The following is a 19,840-nucleotide window of genomic DNA, read 5'->3' as shown; positions in this document are numbered from 1 at the left end:
CTTGGAAAAACTGATCAGCTTTTAGCCCTACTGGCCTTCTCACGAAGGCTACATAGTCTTCCGCTTTCTTGGTCCAATAGCGGGCCCTGGTTTTCTCTCTGTTATTTCTTAGCATGGATTGGGGAGTTAGGATGACAAGGGTTAATCTCTTCCAAAATGGCAGTAAGACCACTGAGAAACCTGGAACAAAAACAGTGCCTCAATAAGGCATGGAACACTCCAGAAGTTCCATGGCATGGGTTGTGGATGTGCTGGAGCTTATCCAGGTTGAATCTCAAATAAGTGCTCTCGTCACTGAACTTCCATAGGTGGTAACTTCAGGCTTTGGTGGACAGACTCTGGTTGAGTTGCTGCACAGGGTTGTAGCATCTGCATTCACCCCTTGCCTCTTTGTTTTTCCTCTTTTACCACTGGGTCCCAGCCTTTCCCACACTGTGGGGCACTTAGAAAAGGAGAGCATATTTACGACCCTCTGGGCCAGCGGACGGGTAGCTCCCACGGCTGAGGGGCTCGGTGTCCCGCCCACTGTAACTTGGTCAGAGGGCAGAAAACTGAGCCAGGCCAGCCCTGCACCTGTGACTGGTTGATGTGGGTCACTCGGGGGCCCCTTACAGCCCTGGTGACAGAGCAGAGTAGGTGCCCACCTTAGAAGGCTTTGCCAGCACAGGGGTGATGTGAGCCCCACTCCCCGCCGAGGTCATCACGAGCTTGATGAGGCAATACTCAAGAACGAGCCTGGAACCCAGGCCAGAATTCCGGGCTCTCGCGGCGCCTTTGGCCACGGTGACAGCCTCTCTGCTGAGCTGTCTCATTTCCCACCTGGCTCTTGCTCGTGTTCTCACCTCTACTCTAGTCTCCTGCCATTTTATGGATCTTCCCCCCTCCTTTAGAAGTCCCTCCTCCTCCCAGGGGCTCTTCTTTGTCTTTGGGCCTTCGCCCCGGACCTGGATCTTTGGCTCTTTTGCCCTGAGAAGCACTCGGGGCCGACCCCGTTGCTCTCTGCCGTCCTGAGCCCAGACGGCCTCACTGCACTTACTCCTCTTCCTTCCTTTTCTGACCTGCTGTAGCTTTGACTTTCCCTGTTCTTAAGACTCTTCCTGGGCCCAGTTTCAATAGCTCAGCATCTCAGTGCAAAAGGCCAAGTGACCCTTGAGAGGCCTGCCCTGTAGAGCCCTAGGTGGGCACCTCTGCCCTGGAGCTGCCCCTTGGGCAGAAACCTGATCTGCCCTCTTCACTGAGTACACCGCCCCCCAGGTTCTGGGCCAGGAAGAGCCAAGACCCTCCCACAGGAGCCCCCTTGGCCCCTCTAGGTTAGCACCATCCAGGTGGAAGGGAGAGAAAGGTTAGGCCTGCTTTTGCTGGAAGCATCCCAGCATGGGATGAGGTGGGCCTTCTGTGAGTACAGCCAGTGTTTTTCTTGGGAGCCCACAGAGAAGAGTGGAAACCCTGGCCGGCAGAGGCTGGCTGCCCCTGGGATTCTCAGGCTGCAGTCGGTCCACCTCCTGCCATGTGGCCCAGTGGGGAGGTAGACTTGTACTCTAGGAGAGGCGGCCCCAAAGGAGCAGGTGGCCCTTGTGGTGGAGCAGGGAGGTGGTGGGGTAAAGAAGGAGAGCCCAGGCCCAGGGGTCCCACATCCCAACTCACCTGGCCTGGGGCAAGTCATGGAACCTCTATCCACTCCCCTGTCGCCTTCCTGCCTCTGGACAGTGCGTTGTTAGACCATTTGGACCAGCCCGAGACTGATGAGGGACCTGGTTTCACATCTACCCAAAGCCCTAGGTTCACTTTGGTGGCCCCTACACCGTTCCCAGACTTGCCGGGCTTGGGTTTAGAAGGAATGCAACACACTCCTCAAGGCTGACCACCGCCAGGCATCTTCTCACACAGTAACACTGAGTAGCTTCTGACAAGGAAGTTGGGGGCCGCGGGAAGCCCAGGATGGCCCAGCAGTGTCCAGACGGGGGTACCCCCCTCACGGCCACAGAATACACCCCACCCAGGAGGGTCCCAGTGTCCCCCACCCCGTCATGCTCTATGATCCATTTCAGTGGATGCCACTGTTGGCGGGTTGTAAAATAATGGTGACTCTGATGGCTCACCATCCCCCATCCCCGGCACTTAGGACCACCCAGAGTGTTCTACTGGCCTCTTCTCCCGTAATCCTCACAGCTTCTCCTCAGAGAGGCTTAGGCCTGTTTACGGGTGAGAACGCGAGCCCAGAGAGTCCGAGCCCCTTACCCAAGATGGCACGTAAGTTGCGAGAGCAGCCTGGCCACAAGTAGAACTGTGCTAAAGCCTGAGGGCAGCAGCCGTTCCTACCTCCCAGCCTCTGCGAACCGTGGTCAGTAACCCCCGGGGGCCCTGGACAGATGTGGGGGTGAGCAGGCCTTGTGGAGACTCCTGGGCACACGGGCACTGCCAGGATGGTTTCCCAGGAGACAGCCAGAGCCCCTATTCTGCCTCATGCATCACCTTTAATCACGCTCGGCAGAGTTCCAGCTCCCCAGCCACACACGATGGGGTTGTTTCTGAACAAAGCAGAAATAAGTCAGCTCAACTTTGAGGTTAGTTGGAGCTGTCACTTGCAGTATCGAAAACAAGCAGTTCTGAATTACAAACCAAGAAATGACATGTGGAGGCTATTGGCAGAGAATTAAGGGGGCACATGAAAATCTGGGTCTGCAGCCACTTTTCAGAAATGTCCTCTCCTTCCAAGCCTGTCTGTCACCTTTCTGAGGTCTCTATCTTTATCTCCAGGCATTGGGATTTGGATGGTTAATTGTCCTGGGCATTCGTGGTAATTACACATGCAAATCCCTATGCGCAGGGGTGAAAATATGACCCATGAAGGCTTTTTTTGTTTTGTAGTTTTTATTTTGAATCAGTAACCAAGACGGCACTTCATAGTGTTACTAATATGCTGCTCTATTAAACTCATGACAAGTGTATTATTTTCTGCAATTTTGAGCATCAGTTTATTTAACTGACTCTAATTTTGAGCCTTAACTGCTTTGCACAACCTTGCTTTTCGCTAGATTTAGTCTCCCGTGTCCTAAGCGAGAGCTCAGTGCCTCGTGCCCCGTCTTGCCCTGCCCCTAGCCCCCAGCCCCAGCCAGAAGTGAGTGTTTAGGCTCTTGCTGCAAATATGCTGATTCGGGAGAGCTCTGTCTGGTCTCTCCGTTTAGATGATGAGGTAACCGTGGGGAAGTTCTATGCCACTTTCCTGATACAGGACTACTTTAGGAAATTCAAGAAACGGAAAGAACAAGGACTGGTGGGAAAATACCCCGCGAAGAACAGCACAATTGCCCTACAGGTGAATTGTTGTTTTGTCTTTTTCTCTTTTTCACTAACGATTTTATGAGCTTATTTGAAATACTAGAGAGCTGACTATTCATGGTTGAGCAGTACCACCAGGATTTTGTTTAAACTGAGATACTGCACACTCCCCCAAATGTGGACTAGCCATTTCTGGGCCACCAGGTAAGTGCCTCCCCCCCCCGCTTTCTCTGGCGTGCCCCTGCATCCGCGTCCACTGTGGCCCAGCCCGTGGGGCAGGGCCCCCAGGACAGTGGCCGAGGCACATCCCTGGCGGGAGGGGAGCCAGAGCTGCCCTCATGCCTTGTCTCCCCCAGGCTTCTCCAAAGGCAGCGTCCTCCCAAGCAGGCACCCACCTTCCCCCAGCCTCGGGCTTGGGCCCTAGCCGCCCACGAAACAGCTTTCCATCTGAACGCAAGTGCTTTGTTTTGTTTCTGTTTGTTTCTTACCCCACTGCTTGTTGGTTTTTGGTCCATCTCAGTAACATCCATCACCTCCTAGTGCATGTGTGCGTGTGTGTGTGTGTGTGTGTGTGCGTGCGTGCGTGTGCGCGCGCGTGCGGTGTGTCTGTCTCTGCGTGTTGTCTCCTGATGGCCGTGAGGCTTGCTGTGCAAATGCTGTTCTCTCTCGACCCAGCCAGCCTCTGGTCCCGTCACCCGCCCGGGCACCTGGCGGGGGGATGTGGTTTCAGGAACCTCTGGTTCTAACTAGGGTCCATGCATTCAAGGGTGTAGAATCCTAGGTAAGCCCAAAGCCCTGGTGGGAAGCAGGTGTGTGGGGAAAGGGAGTCCCAGTGGAGACGTGCATGAAGAGGGGCTAGGAAGGGAAGCCTGTGAGTGCTCTGACTGAGAAAGCAGAGTGGAGAAGGAATGAGGAAAAGATGCTAAGGACTACAAGAATGGAACTACAGAGGTTGGCAAGCTGTCAGAAACAACTGTGCAAATTAATCAAAAGCCCTGTCATCTCTGCTGTCCGGAGCATGTTGAGTCCATTATGCATAAGATAAAGAACTTTTGCCTTTTATGTCCCTGTTATCACCATTTGTCTTAAACTGGGCCTTGTTGGTATGGGTAAGGTTCAACATGGAATAGTCTTTTGCTTTTTTTCTGGGGGAAAATGCCCTGCATTGTCTTGTGTTCTCAGTGATGGTAATTACCAAAGTGAAGGCTTGTCTGTGATCTCCCTGAGAGAGAATGAACATGAATGACAATGAATGCGTGAAGGAAGTGGGGTGGGGTGTGTGCATATGGCGGGTTAGGAGATGACCTTGTGTGACAGTGACCTGTTGATTCATGATGCAACCTGGGCTCTGCCCAGACAGCGCTGGGGGGTGGGGTGGGGAAGGATGGATGCTGAATCTGACCAAAGACAATTTCTGATCTTTCTTCCTCTGATCACATCTCCTAGAGGGAGTTCAGTGAATCACAGGCTTGAATAGCTGATTGCCATCTCAGCCTGCAGAATTTGAATAAGGCTTTCACCTCTGACCCATCCAGTTTACAAGTGACAGCCTTTCTCCTGATCACAGCTCACAAGTAGACTTAGAGAGAAGCAAACTGAAAAGATGTGTTTGCAAACTTTGAACAGGTCTGGTCCATACTTTCTAGAGGGCGGCGTGGCCAAACTGGGTGCAAGGGCAGGGAGTGATAATCATGCTTCTGCAGGCTCTTCCCTAAAGCAGCTCTGGGCCTGGAGGACCAGGGGGCCAAATTCCAGAGTGTCGTGATCCCCTCCTTGTAGGGAACTGCTTGCTGTTCTCAGATTCTAGTTCTTGCGGCTTGATGACTTTTCTGGAGGGGGAAACATACTCTTTCATGGATGGCTGTGTCGTAATTTACAGTAACCAAGGTAGCGTTGTGCTGAGACCCTTCTGTTTTCTGTGGAAGGCATATATGATGACCATCTGGATACAGGGTTATACTTTTACTGAGTCCCCAAGGCTTCCCAATTAGATGGCTTCAGTGCTTGCTCTGGTGGCTGGATATAGTGTTTGGATGTTTTAAAAACCCGAACAACAACACATGGCTACGTAATTAATAATCACATTTCATGGGTGGGTTTCACTGAGAGTTTAAGTTGAAAGTTCAAGTGATGCTGAAGCTACATGTATACATGGTGGGTTAAAAAGACTCTGTTACATTGTGTCACAATAATGTTTTTCCCCTGGACATTTTTTCATTTCATTGTTTATAGAATTTTCCTTTCCTTGGTGAAATTAAAATATCTCCAGTTAGATGCCAATATCAACACATTTCCACACGGTTCCATTGGGAGTTGAGGCTGTGACTATAATTTATGTTGAGTACCCAGCCTAGTAAATTAAGTTGTGTTCATAATCTTGACAGATACATTCTGAAAATGCATTTGATTCTGCAGCAAACATTAAAAACAGAAAATTTTTGTTTCCGTGAAGGATAGTTCTCATTACATTTTTGGCTTCCTGTGCTCTAGAAAGGGCTTCAAATGTGATTTGTCACTCTACATTTAATTAGCACGACGAGGCACTTCCTTTCTGCATTGAGGAAATATTACATGACGATGCGGCAGTTAGGGAAGCGGGGTCAGATGGCGGTGGGAGGAGAAATGGATCAACCGTGGCGCTAGGATAAGTACACAGATCCTCAGGAAAGCTCCCCAAGGTGGGCACGGCCTGTCCAGAAGTGGGATGAGTTGCATCTCCCTGTGCCAGGGGTGCCGGGAGTCTGAAAGCCCAATTACTAATGAAAAATGGAGTGTGGGTGTCAGGTGAGCACAGGAGTCAAGACCTAGGCCAGTGCGTGCTTGTGCTGCATAGGGTGCAGTCTGTCTGAGCAGGATCAGAGCTGGTCCACGTTCTCTGTCCCCCCGCCGCCCGCATTGGAATGGTTTCGGAGGGCACACAGATGCACTCTGGTTATCAACTCTGTGGGCTCCATCTGGTCTCCCTCTGTTCAGACCAACTGCAGGGCCCCTTCTACATGAAGGGGGGTGGCTTGAGGAGCTCCTGGATCCACGTGTGGGTAGGAGCTTGGCACCTGGTGTCCTCTGGCCTCTGTGGTCTGAATGAGTGTGCAGTTTCCATCCGTCCATCCATCTTCATCATTAAAGCCAGCCTTCTCTCCAGCCCCTCTCCAGAGGGAATCAGAGAGAAGCTGCATCAGGCTTTTTTTTTTTTCTTCTCTCACTCATCCCCTACATGCCATATTCACTTTAGTTTGACTCAGCCTTTGCTCTTCATCCATTGTTGCTGCATCCCAGTGACCTGCAAATTTCCCCAAGGAGCAAGTAAATAAAGGAACACAGCTCTGCAGCCACAAAAATGCTGTCCCCTTCCCAGCAAATAGTAATGCCTCATCAGATCTTCCAGATGAGGACTGCAATATACAGACACTAATTAGTCCAGTATTTCAAGGATTAGAAAAAGAAAAAAGATCCCAGAGTGGGGAAAGTTTTGTTCATTTCTTTTTCTTTCAACGTTCGAGGATTTCCTTTTTGCAAAAGACACGCGGGTGGACTGAGGGGAGACTGTTCCCCACTCATCCCAGATGGGAGTCTGCCCATCTTCAGGACAGGAGGACTTGAGAGGAATAGATTTTTCTTTTCTTTCTTTTTTTTTTTTTTTCCCTTACCTGTTTGGAAGTTGGGTTTAAGGAGGAGACCGTCATTTCCGGCTTGCAAAGAATTAGGTGGTTAGGTTTTATAATGTGGAAGCCTGAGCCCCAGCTGGCAGGTGATGGTGTAGGTGGCCCAGGAGAAATGTGGGTGGTGGACCGGAATCAAATGACTCTCAGTCCCTGATGTGGCCCCCTCGGAGAGGCTCGGGCATAAAGATAAAGGAAAATGGGATATTCCACAAACATTGAACCTGTAGAATATCCCACACCTGTTATCTAGTCACCTCAGTCTAAAAATGAGCAAGATTTTTTGTCTTTTTTTTAAAAGCATGGTTCCGTCTAAAGCCATAAAAAGGCTTTTTTTTTTCTTTTTTAATCTAAGAGAAGAACAGATGCTAACAGATGAGATTTCACTGGCTGATTCATTTGTTTCAGATGCTTGAACGGATGCTTTAGAATTTTCTGCCTGAGCTACAGCACCAAGCTCGTTAGTCGGAAGGCGTTTGTGGCTAAGGCCTTGAAAGGGAAAAGTCTCAAGTGGGCTTATTTCTACTGAAACAGCATTTCGGGAGAAATGCAGGAAAAAGCAAACCCAAGGCCCCAGAGAGACCCCTTCCAAGCAAAGCACTCCTCCGGAAGGTGGAAGCAGGGCCGTGGCTCAACTGCGGAGCCGTGGTCTCCTGTCGCGGACGCTGCTCGTGGTGGCTCCTTTTCATGAAAGGGAACGAGCAAGGCTTAACAGTTTTCCCTTCCAAGCAGAGACTCAGAGAAAGGGAAAGAGTGAGAGAGAGCAAAGGAGGGGGGCAGCCGCTCCACAGAGAAATGAAATGAACACAACTTCCTGATGCTGGCCAGTAAAAAAAAAAAAATTAATAAAAAGATTAAACAGACCTGCGTAAGGTGGGCAGCTGACTCCATTCCAAAGTCCTGCATCCCTAGTTTACCTGAACTACCAAAGACTGGCAGGCCCCTTGGCACTGGGCTGACAAAGTTCCTTTTATATATGCCAGTCCATCATGACCTCCTGACCATCCAGCTCCGCTCTCTGCAGTGACCAGTGCAGGATGCAGGGAGATGTGGACAGGACAGGAAGCTCAGACACCCCCATTTAAACTAACACATACACCTGCATGCCCAAACCAACCCAGGCGACACCTCAGGTTCCATCTTAACGCGTCCGCGGGAAATACCACCACACCCAAACCTCATCCGACATTGTCCGTCTTTAATTCAAAGCCAGTCTGGGGATGCCTCTTTGGAAGCAGTGTGGTCCAGTTTCAAGGACACTGGGAGTCAGGGAACCTGGGTTCTAGTCCCAGTTCCAGCGTTCACTTGCTGTGTGACCTTGGGCAAGACACTTAACCTCTCTGTGCCTCAGTTTCCCCATCTGTAAAATGGGGGTAATAATGTCGACCTACCTCACAGGGCTGTTGTGAGGAATAGCTAAGTGATTGTAAAGCACTTTGAACGTATAATTGCTTATTATTAAGACTACAACAATAATAATATCATATGCCTGTTTACTACCAGAACTTTAAGAAATTCTTGTTTTTCTTTGACCTCTTCTCTGTTCTGTAGTGATCCATCGAGAAAGAGAATTCTCCCCTTTTTGAGATATCTAGGAAATGCATAAAGATGTAAACAGAAGTAACTCTTCAGGTTGTTTTCTCACATCTTACAAAAAGTAGATTTTTTTGCACAAGAAGTTGCTTCCGGGGGCGGGGGGGGGTCGCCTCTGAAATTCTCAGCTGATTCCAAGCAGTAGTTGAGGAGTCAGTACACCTGATGCTGAGCCCAAGATACCCAGAGGTATTCAAAAGTAACCTTAGTGCAAAACCTTGAAGTTCCTGAAATGTCTAGAGAAGAGAAGGGTTACAAGCCCTGGTCTGTGCAGACTGGAGGCTGCGTGCATGTGTGCGTGTGTGCAGGGCGTGGAGAGGCCCAGGATGTGGGGAAGCCCGGCTCCTGGCTGTGCTCATCCACAGCCAGGCAGGGTGGGGGAGCCGTGTAGCCAGTGGGAAGAGTGGTGCTAGCAGAAGTCCCCCAGGCCCGTCCTATGCATGACTGAGAGGGTCCCTCCCAGCCTGGAGGTGTGCTCCAGGATGTCTTCTGTGCTGTGACCTTTGTTCCACTTGGGAAACAGGCCTGGCCCCCGATTCTGTTCCCATGTGTGCAGACTGTCTTAAGTCTAGGAGCTCGTGGTGGGTTTTCTGGATTCTCACAGCAGAGTCCGTGGGGCCAGAGAACAGGGTTGACCCCTTCACACAGCACCATGGGTGGTGACGTGGGCATGGGGGTGACCCCTGTGAAAATGTTGAAGCACAGCTGTACCTGCTAGTTGATAGCTGTGGCCCCCAGCACTTTGAGTGTCCTCACCCCCTGCTAACATCCCAGCCCTGCACCAAACCCCTCTGTGATTCAGTAACTAAAGGGCGAATGCCTGGTGTAGCAGGGACCTCTGGGAGCCTATTCTGGTCCGAAGGCCCACCTCTGCTCTGACCGGGTAGTGCCCGGGATAAACCAGTTATTAGGTATGTGGTGTATCATCCCTGAAAAAGAAGCTGGTCAGCTCTATGGGCACAGGTAAGGTGTTTATCCACTGTCACAAACGATCCCTCTGTCCCTGACCAACTCTGATGTCATTTATTAAATACTAAAGGGAGCGTATGTGCTCACCCCCGCCCCCTGTCTGTGTCACCCCATCTCAGAGGCCCACAGTGACCATCTGGCTTCTAGATCTAAGTCTCTATACACCAGAGCCTCAGCAGAACAGCTCTAAGCAATCCATGTGGCTGGTGTCTCCACATGCCTTTCTGCACAGTCCTTCCAAATTAGAAACTGGAAAACAGTAACTGTCTAGGTAGGATTTATGGAACGGTCTAAATGGAACGTGAGAATCTTGCCCAACGTGGGCCTGGCTGTGTGCTGAGTGACGGGCCTGGTGGTGGCTGGTGGCTGAGACCAATTGGTAAAGGACAGCCAGAAGTTGTCGGGGCTACCTCCCGCCTCGCTCGAAAGGGAAACAAGGCTTCCCTGGAACCTGGTTCACAGTCAAACTGCAGATACCTCTGTCCTTTTCCCTAGGACCTTAAAAGAAGAGTAGCTTTAAACGTAGAAAAGTTGTAAGAGACAAGTCAAGTTTAATATGTCAGATTGACAGACTCAGCAAACTCGGTGCCCAACACCAGAATCCATGGTGCTAAACTCTTAAGCTCCTGGATGGAAGACACAATGCAGGCCAGAATCCATCATAGGGACACAGATGTAGGATCGGGCCTCAGGCTCTTCTTCAATAGCTTATTCTATGGTGTGACCTAATTAAAACTTCAGTTGATCCACAGGATTATTGGGTACTGGATTCTCTACTCTTAAAGGCAGGCGATCGTTCCTCTCTAAGAATAGTAATTATTATTTTCAAAAGTCTTTGAGACGATAGAATTACTGAAAATAAGGAAAGTTACATGATGTCATCGCAGAAGGTCTTAATTACTGTGGCGTGTAATTGACTAACACCCACCTAGTAGCCCTCTTTAGCCCAAACGTATCACGATTTGGTTATCCACAGGCAGGAGCTTGCGAACACTCACGGTTCCTTGGTTGGGTAGCTACCTGTACAAATTAGTTCTCCCTGGCACACTGTAGCCCTGAGAGAGGTGGCTGTTTGGGGTGATGGGAGGGCACATCATTCTAAGGCACAGTGAAGGCAACCCATGCCAAAGGCTAACTCAGAGAAGCCATGAGAAGGATGTTTCTTCCCAAAGTAGAGAAAGGTCAGGGGAAATCACAGGAATCCTGGATGGGGGAAGAGCCCAGCTCCAGGAAAAGATGGTGTTGCCTGTCTGAGGGCGGGTTATCATCAAGTTCTACAACTTTTTGGTCTCAGGAACCTTTTATGCTCTTAAGAATTATTGAGGACCCTTATGTATCAATATTTACTACATTAGGAATTAAAGCAGAGATTTTTAAAACGCAGAATATGCAAGCACAAAGATGCCGGAGAGATGAGATCCCCAAGGTTCATGCAGCCTTTGAAAAACCCCACTGTGCTCTCCGGAGAGGATGAGAGCGTACAAGGCCGAGAGCATCCTTGTCTTATTATGCAAAACACAATGACCTCTTGGACCCCTTAAGGTGTCTCAGGGGGCCCCAGGGTCCTAGGGCCACACTTTGAGAACTGCTGCTCTGGGGGATTGATCCCATATCCCCCCCTAAAGGAAAAGGGTGCTGGAGCCTTTTTCCAATCTCCCGCCCCTACCTTGAACTGTCCCCTAACTCCCAGGCCCGTGCCCAATCCCAGCCCACTCACCTATACACGGAGGTGCCTGAGCCCCCAGCGTTCAGGCTGAGAGTTGTACCGCACAAGCCATGTCTCACTGCCGGTGCTGATCTGGAGGAATGGTGGTATGAATTCGTGTGTGAGAGAGAAGTGTCTGTAAGGATCTCAGCTCCTGAGAGTGGCACGGTGGAGACAAGGGTATGTGCTGAGTGTAGGACCAGTTTTCGTGATACCTGGCGATTTCTGTCATTGCCGTGATACAAGAGTGCTGCTGAGTTAGTTGTAAGAAGTTACACCTTGATTGAGTGGCAGCCACAGTCACGTGGGGTTGCAGTCGTGAGTGAGTGCATGGTGGGAACTGGATCCTGGCACTCTTCCCCGTAGACCCAAAAAGGTGGGGCAGCATGGTGTCACTGGAACAGCAGAACTGGGCATCGCGATCCCTAGCTGAGCCTTCACTAGTGTGGGCAGGTCACTTAGCCAAATGGGAGTCATCTTGGCTCTCCCCTCCCCAGCCCTCCCTCCCAAGATGTAGTGGGATAAAGTATGTTACATTGCAGTGACAAAGATGCTAGCAGAATAGGTCTCGATTTGTGACTTCTGCTAAGCCCACATTTTAAGTAAAACTCTCTCTGTTATCAGGAAACTGGCAAGCATTTCTCCAATGCTGGTGTTAAAACTACAACCAAGAATTAAGGTGGAACTGAAACAGCTCTGTCAAATCAGAGGAAATGTTACAGATTGCTTTAGATAATTGTTTTTAAGTTGCAGGGAAATGTCATAGATCACTTCAGGTAATTTTTTTAAACTTCCCTTAATCTTTCAAAATGAAGGTAACAAACGCCATGTACACAGCTGAGTGCCACCCCCAGGGTAACTTACATGGTAATGTTACAGCTGACTTTGCAGCCAGGGTCGGAATCACTGTGCATGACTCACGGGCATGCCTTCCTGGTAATTCTAGCCCTTTATGTTTATATATAACTCGAGGACTGTTCATAATGGACGCAAAGGCCACACCATCACATTTTCCCTGGTGGAGAGCAATGACAAAAGAAGGGGTGTGCCTGTGTGTGATGTGTGTGCATGTGGGGATGCAGGGGAGGTGGGATGGCTTATAGATGAGCAGGTGTATGCTATGAGAATTTAATCTCCAGTTCTTTCTGCCGAGGGAGCTAGTCTAAAATGATCCCTTCTAATTGGGTAGGGGCGGAAGCCTGCTAAAGGGTTAACCAGAACTCGCTTTTAACGAGAAGACCGAGCAGGGCCGGCCTTGGCTGCGGGAGGCCTGCCTGTGATAGAGACCGGGCTCTGCTCTTCGGCTGGAGCCTGAAAGCCTGGCACTCATACCCAAAGATGGATGGCCTGGCCCAGTCCCGACTGGAGACTCACATCTCTTATCTGCACTGTTACAGTGTAGGTTCAGGAGGGGTGCCTGGGCGTTTCTACGTGCTGAGAGCTGCCAGGCGACCGGTGTGAGTGATGGCGCTAGCTTAGGGAGACAGGCAGTGAAAGCATTTCAGATGCACCAGGTAGGAAAAACTTAACCCTGAAAGTGGGCAAGAGAAAGGAAGGTAAATGAATGGTCCTACTGGAGGTTAAAATATCATACATTTATGCTATTGCTTCAGAAATATTTACAGAGGTTTTATAGTTTGGGTTTTTTTTTTTTTTTGGTGACTTAATCATTCACTAGAGTAAATATCTATAAAATTCCAATTAAATGGTGTCTAAAATTTAAAACAACAGTCTACAGGCAAAGCGCCAACATTTCTTTTTTTAACAAAAATATTTATGAGAACATCTAGCATTTAAAAATCAACCAGAAACGAGGCTTGATTCTGTTTAATATTTTATATGATTGGACATCTTAAAACAAATCAATAATGTTTATATTTTATAGAAATTCTGTGTTTATTCAAAACCATAATTCTACTGTGATGTTAATGGAATGACTTTATATGGCTTTAATTGCGTTGGTTTAAATGCTAATGACCACATTTCAATTTAAAATAGTATTTTGCTGATAGAGGTAGACACAGATATGACATGAAAGAATAGATAATTTTACTGATTGTAAAGTGTTTATTTCAAGAAAAAAATGTTCTCTTTTTTTTTTAAGGGCTGTGAAAAACTAATTTTTCAAGGTTTTAAGATAGATTTCTGCACTTTGGTAATTGGAACTTGTGCCTATGGAATTTTTGGAGCAGCCTAAGCTACCTTTTAGCTTGATATGTGTGCTAGAAAACTTTTCATTATCATGTTTTGTGGTATGTAATAAATTCAGGGTGCTGTGCTTAAGCTTCGTTTCAATTCAAGTTTGGGAACATCTGTCTCCCTCATTCCCAACCCTGGCAGATGCCCCTACTCTCCATAGTACCTCCCCCCTCCCACCCTGTCTGTCTTTCCTCAGATCCCCTGTGAAAGAGTAAAGTCAGTCTCTGACTCTTAGAAGGTATGTTCCTTCCTGCGTGGAGCAAGCAAAATATAATCATGATTTCTGAGCCTCTGCTTTCCTGTCTGGGAAGAGTGATGCTTTCTCTCCTCCTGTGATGTCTCTTTAATAAATATGTTGTCCTTATTTGTCTTTGGACGTGGCCTCTTGGGCCACCTCTCAATTTCCTCCATGATTTATGTTGCAAACAAATTCTCTGTCCTGTGTTTGTTCACTGCTCTCTCCTAATCTTGTGTATCATTGAAGACATGCTGGAGACAGTTTTTGTTTTTATTATGCAATTATGTCATATGTGTATTTCAGTGAAATGTCAACCCGTCAACAGAGGATGATGTTAAAAATTATCCAAATAAATAGTTTTCTATTTCTTCTAATCAGACCTAGTCCAGTCAGTTGAATGACAGTGAATAGGATTATCTGCTGTTATTTAAACAGAGTTTTCCTGGCCCACACTGCCTTGGGACATGGATGAAGGTACATAATTTACCTGGGGATGTTGACTCGGTGCATTGTCACCGGTGTGTGTTTTGTGGCAACGGAAGCTGGTGTCTCAAACCTGGTCTCTTGTTTGGGAGCCTCAGATATGTAACAGCTCTTTCTTTGCAGTGATCCAAAATCAGATGGTGAAACTCTGGCTTCATTTATCTTCCCTTGATAATTGTGCCCTACGGAACACTGCCTGGATGAATTGCAGGCTGTTCAGTAGTACTGGGCTCAACCTTGCTGCCCAGGCCTGCGGCTCTGCTGTACAAGAGCTTTCATCCACTTGGCATTAGAGTTGCCTTCTTGATGTTTCCCTGAGAATGGTGTGGGTCTGCCTCTAAGACAGATGATTTCCCAGGCTCAGATGTGCTGGAAGCGGGGTCCTGAGAGAGGAAAAGAGTGAACGTGTGTGTGTGTGCATGTACATGTGTATGCTTGTAGGTGTACGTGTGTGCACGTCTGAGTGCGTGTGTCTGGTGCCTGTGATCAGAGGGACAGGTGAGCGAGAGGCAGCCTCACTGACCACACCACAAGCTGTTCTGGGTTTGGCCCTGGGACACGTGTGTCCTTCCCCTGCGAGACCATAGCCTTCTTAGCCGGGAACCTTAAGGCTTTGACTCCAGGCAGCTCGTTCACCCCCCACAGTTCATAAAATGGAAAGGTCTGGGGCTCCTGTATGCAAAGAATGGTTCAAACCAGACGCAGCCTGGTGTGCCATCTTTAAAAGGATCCTCTCGTAGGCTGAGGGCTATTACAAACGAAGCCATTTTCACGAGAGCCTCTTGGGCGGTTCCATATGACTGCAGAAGACTGGTCTGAGCGTTCCCACACTCGTGGGCTCGGTCCTGCCGGATCTGGCAAGATGGGGGCCACCCTCCCCTCCTCCCCTCCCCCCCACCCCCTCCACTGCCGGGCATGTCTCAAATGTGGTCACCATGCTTTGTCTGTGCTCTGTACCACCCGCTGCCGGGGCTTGTGGAGGAAGGACAGGGAAGTGGTCCCCCCCTCACACTGGGGGGTGTTAGCTGCAGATGGAGACCTGCATAGCCAGGGCCTCAGATGTTCTCCACACCTTTAGTGGCTACTGAGGTGTAGACGGATGGCCGGCAGGTGAGGGGGTACCACCCGGGTACAGGACGGGTGACCTTAGACCGGGGACAGGGAGGGAATGCCTCTTTCCGATGCCAGTCTTTTTGTGTCCAAGGATAGAGTAACTGTACTCTCCCTATTAGCATGCCATTTTCCTTCAAATTGTTGGTCAAAACATCATAATTTTCTCAGAGCCAGCAACCACCCCTCCCCCATAGGTAGTCCATAAGCATCTCGAATATTTCCCTAGAGAAATTAAGTACAATGGGAGGGCTTCTCCCAGGCCCTGTCCCACTGGAACCAGGGGCCCAGGGTGAGGAATGCCGGCTGTGAGGGCCTCAGGGAAATGCAGAATGTCTGCGAGGGGCCTGAAGGGGTCACCTGGCAGGTCTGGCACCGCCTCCAGAGGCTGGGGCCCCTTTCAGTGTGTTGTGGTCTTCAAGAGGATGACCCAACCATTGGCGAGTTCTCCGCCTGAGCACAGGCTGCAGGCCCAGGTGCCAACAGATGGCCATGGAGCCTGGCCCTGCACAGCAGCCCAGGTCTGTGCGTGTCTGTCCATCGCGTTCTGGTCCTGAGTGTGCTGGTGGCTGCAGTGTGTTGTGTCCCTCCCTCGTTCCCATGGCTTTGAAGCAGAACCAGTGGCCCGGTTGGCTGCTTGGTCTGCTTGCCCTCTGGCACCTGCACTAGGCTTCTCATCCTGGGCACAGCCAGCGAGCGCTTGCCACCCTCCCTGTAAAACAGCCGCGCCGTGCTCCTCGTCCCGTCCGAGGCTCCGGGAGATGGCGCTCTGCAGGCCATCCTTCTGTAGACAGTCATTTAGACATGGGCCTGGGCTCTTGGCCATGGCAGACCCTAGTACTAGTAAGCAAGCACTGTTCCCTGCGAGTGGGGGTATTTGAAAAGGCGGTCACTGGCCTCAAGCATCCCAGCCCAGGACCATCTTGAACTCCTGACCACACCCTACATCCCTGAGGCTGCAGGGACACCATCAGTTACGTTCAAACAAGTGGTCAGTTCCCTGGACTGTCCTTTGGAGAAACCTTCCCCTCCCACAACTGAATTAGGCAGGAGCAAAGCCAGGACCCAGGCTGGGCCCAGGCCACCCGTGTTGTCTAACCTGTTGTGCCATTTTCATTGATCTAGGCGGGATTAAGGACACTGCACGACATTGGGCCAGAAATCCGGCGTGCTATATCGTGTGATTTGCAAGATGATGAGCCGGAGGAAACAAAAGGCGAAGAAGAAGAAGATGTGTTCAAAGTAATTATTCCACGCCTAGCTACACACTGGCCACTTGGAAATAGCGGGGCAGGAGTCCAGTTGGGGCAGTTAACGATCTGCCAAAGAGCCTGGAGAATGCACACCAGCCCCAGGGCCTAGAGGGGCTTGTGGACCATGCCCTCCACCCTGCAGCCCCTCCCCGTTCAGCAGCCCCCCTCTAGGGCCGGGCCTGCTCCTTCCCTGAGCTTGCCCCTCTGCCCCACACTGGCCACTTCGGAGGAGCTTGGTCACAACCACTGGCCGGCGTGGATGAGCATCCTGGGTCCTTCTAGCAGCTGCTGGCCCTCCCTATCCCTTCTTCCCCGGGCCGGCTCTTTGATCTGCCAGCGGCCCTCCACTTCCCAGCCCCCGGCCCAGAGACCTGCCTGCCGCCCAACCTCAGCCACTGGGGCTGCCGACAGCCCTGCTGGGCGAAAGTCAGCTCACCTTGGAGCAACCGGAAGAGTGCACTTGAATGACAGCCGAGCGCTGGCTCCCCAGCTCAGGAATCGGTAACCTTCCTCATTTCAGGGGGACCAGCTGACACACACAGTCACCCTGGTCACTGAGACACTCAGATTGTTTTACAGGGATTCTATGGAGCTTACCTAGAATTTGTTTTTCATGTAGAAAAGAAATTACCTAACATAGCTAGCCTGCATCAAATATTTGTTAAATTACCTGGTGTTGTCTCCCATTATTTTGCAGAGAAATGGTGCCCTGCTTGGAAACCATGTCAATCATGTTAATAGTGATAGGAGAGATTCCCTTCAGCAGACCAATACCACCCACCGTCCCCTGCATGTCCAAAGGCCTTCAATTCCACCTGCAAGTGATACTGAGAAACCGCTGTTTCCTCCAGCAGGAAATTCGGTGTGTCATAACCATCATAACCATAATTCCATAGGAAAGCAAGTTCCCAGCTCAACAAATGCCAATCTCAATAATGCCAATATGTCCAAAGCTGCCCCTGGAAAACGGCCCAGCATTGGGAACCTTGAGCATGTGTCTGAAAATGGGCATCATTCCTTCCACAAGCATGGCCGTGAGCCTCAAAGAAGGTCCAGTATTAAAAGGTAACGTTTAAGATGTGTTTGCACTTGGTAATGTAGTGTCAGCCCAAGGCAGGTCTTTCTCCCGTCTCTGGCACAGGTGGGAGGCTCCCTGCGGGCACTGGTGTTAGGACCTGTGAGTGCCTCCAGGTCACAGCTTCTTCAGGCACTGGCCATGTGATGAACCCAAAGGATAAAGGGCCACCTGCCACCCTGCATCCTGCTCTACGCGATGCCCCTTAACACAGGAGCAGCTGCAAACTCTACCTTCCCTGACTGTACCACATACTTAGGGACTGGCAGAGTTTTCCTGTAAAGGGACAGAGAGTAAATATTTTAGGGTTGGAGCCTCATACAGTCTCTATTGTAGCTAGTCACCTCTGTTATCGTAGCAAGAAGCCAGCCATAAATCATATGTAAGCGCACGGCTGCAGCTGTGTCCCGGTAAACCTTTATTTGTGGACACTGAAATGTGAACTTCATGCACTCACGTGTGATGAAATATTTTTCTTCCTTTGATTTTGCTTCAGTCCTTTAAAAGAATAAAAACTGTTTGTAGCTTACGGGCCATGCAAAAACAGGTGACGGCCTGTATTCCGCCCATGAACCATAGTTTGCCGACCCCTGCTCTAGGGAGTAGCTTGATATATTTGCTTTTTAAATTTTGCTAGAAATATTTAACTTTTATCTTCTCCCTCCCTCCCATGTTATGCCTTTCCTGGATAGAACCCGCTATTATGAAACTTATATTAGGTATGTGCTCATTGCCTGTATTTATGTGTTAAATACTGTGTGTCCTAAGTGGGACCAGATGGCCTCTCTGAGTGCTGAGAGATGAGAAAGCCCTGGGAGCCAGCTAGCCTAGTGCAGGCTGTTACAGCCCAGGGCCGTGGCCGCAGAGCTTACAGATCCATATCTGCACAGACTGTGTTACCATCCAAGGACCGAAGTTCACATGCAGCGTGCCCACAGCTATAGCCCCGCAGGCCTCAGTGCGGTGCTGGGAGAGCCCCTGGCCTGTGGAGCTGGGTAGTCGTGCTGCTGTCTGGGGTCAGGCCTCTTGTGGAGGCCTTGTAAAAGCATGACCCCCCACCTCCTGAAGTCCAGGAGCCAGGCCTTCTCCTTTGTGTCCTGAGCAGCCCCCTACCCACGGGTAGTATACCCTGCTCCCTGTTTGTTGAACCCAGTTGGACTGTGGGTGGGATGGTCATGGTGTTGGGGACAGGGAGGACAGATGTCCTGGTTTAATGATCTCAAGTTAGAAGTTACTTGAGCTGGAGGAGGGTGGGAGAGAGTGAAGAGCTTGGAGGAAGCACAGTCCTCTGTTTGGAGAGCAGCGATGCCACAGAGCCTGGCCGGCTTCCCTGAGGGCCGAGGCCAGGACATCTGGGTTTCAGGGAGACATCACGACAGTCCTGGGGCAGGGCTGTCTTTGAAAACGTGGTGGACATTGTCCGGGAGAGTCTCCCTCCCCTGGGACCCTGTACTCAAAACTCCTGTCCCCTTTCCTGGGTCAGATGCAGTGTGAAGTTGGGACCCTCTTTGCTTCAGGCTCTGAAGGCACCTTGGGCCGGGGTAAGGAGGCACAGGGATCCGAGCAGGTGGCCTGGGAGCCCATCACTGCAGGTCTCTAGGTCCATTTTCTTGCTCTATTCCCAAACTACATCTACTCTTTTGGTTCTCAGGCCTCTGGGGGTAGTGGTATGGCACTAGCATCATCAAGGCACTGAGAGAGAAACCCCTTCCTGGTACGTGCGTGCGCACACTCAAGACACACACACACAGCACCATTGCCAGAGGCATTAACAACCCAGCCCCACTTAAGGCAGGAGCACCCAGGGAGGTGCCAGAGCACCTTGGGCAGGGCCGCTGTGGCCACCGCCGAGGCACAGCCGGAGGAGCTGTCTGCCGCCCGCCCAGCTGCTCAGGCCCTCTCTCCCAACTGCAGGTCTGACTCAGGAGACGAGCAGTTCCCAACTATTGGCCGGGAAGACCCAGAGATACACAGCTACTTCAGGGACCCCTGCTGCTTGGGGGAACAGGAGTACTTCAGCAGTGAGGAGTGCTACGAGGACGACAGCTCGCCCACCGGGAGCAGGTGAGGGCTCTGTGGCTCGGGATGACCTTAGGAGGCCTTGCTGTCTCCTGGCCCTGGGGCTGCGCCTGCTCATGAAGCCACGGGCCACCTGCTGCTGCCCTTGGGACTGTCCTGGGAAGCAAAGCAGGAGCACAGCCTCCAGGCCACGGGAGAAGTCAGGGCAGGAGAAATAGGACTGGGGAGAGGCAGAGTGGAGGCCTGTGTTTTCAGGCC

At 50.5% G+C, this 19,840-nt stretch overlaps 1 protein-coding gene across 1 annotated transcript in view; it reads left to right on the top strand.

Moving 5' to 3' along the window:
* The window catches only part of CACNA1D (calcium voltage-gated channel subunit alpha1 D), a 321,901-nt gene that overhangs the window by 292,524 nt on the left and 9,537 nt on the right, over positions 1 to 19,840 (top strand). Inside the window, exons 39-42 of the mRNA XM_081245584.1 lie at positions 3,186 to 3,316; positions 16,361 to 16,477; positions 17,186 to 17,553; positions 19,478 to 19,627. Coding sequence (XP_081101710.1) covers positions 3,186 to 3,316; positions 16,361 to 16,477; positions 17,186 to 17,553; positions 19,478 to 19,627 — 766 coding nt within the window. The remainder of the gene's footprint in view (positions 1 to 3,185; positions 3,317 to 16,360; positions 16,478 to 17,185; positions 17,554 to 19,477; positions 19,628 to 19,840) is intronic.

The sequence above is a fragment of the Mesoplodon bidens genome, assembly GCF_964165515.1.
Source record: "Mesoplodon bidens genome assembly, chromosome: 10".
In the NCBI taxonomy this organism is placed as follows: Eukaryota; Metazoa; Chordata; class Mammalia; order Artiodactyla; family Ziphiidae; genus Mesoplodon; species Mesoplodon bidens.
This window is presented reverse-complemented; position numbering and strand designations above follow the sequence as displayed.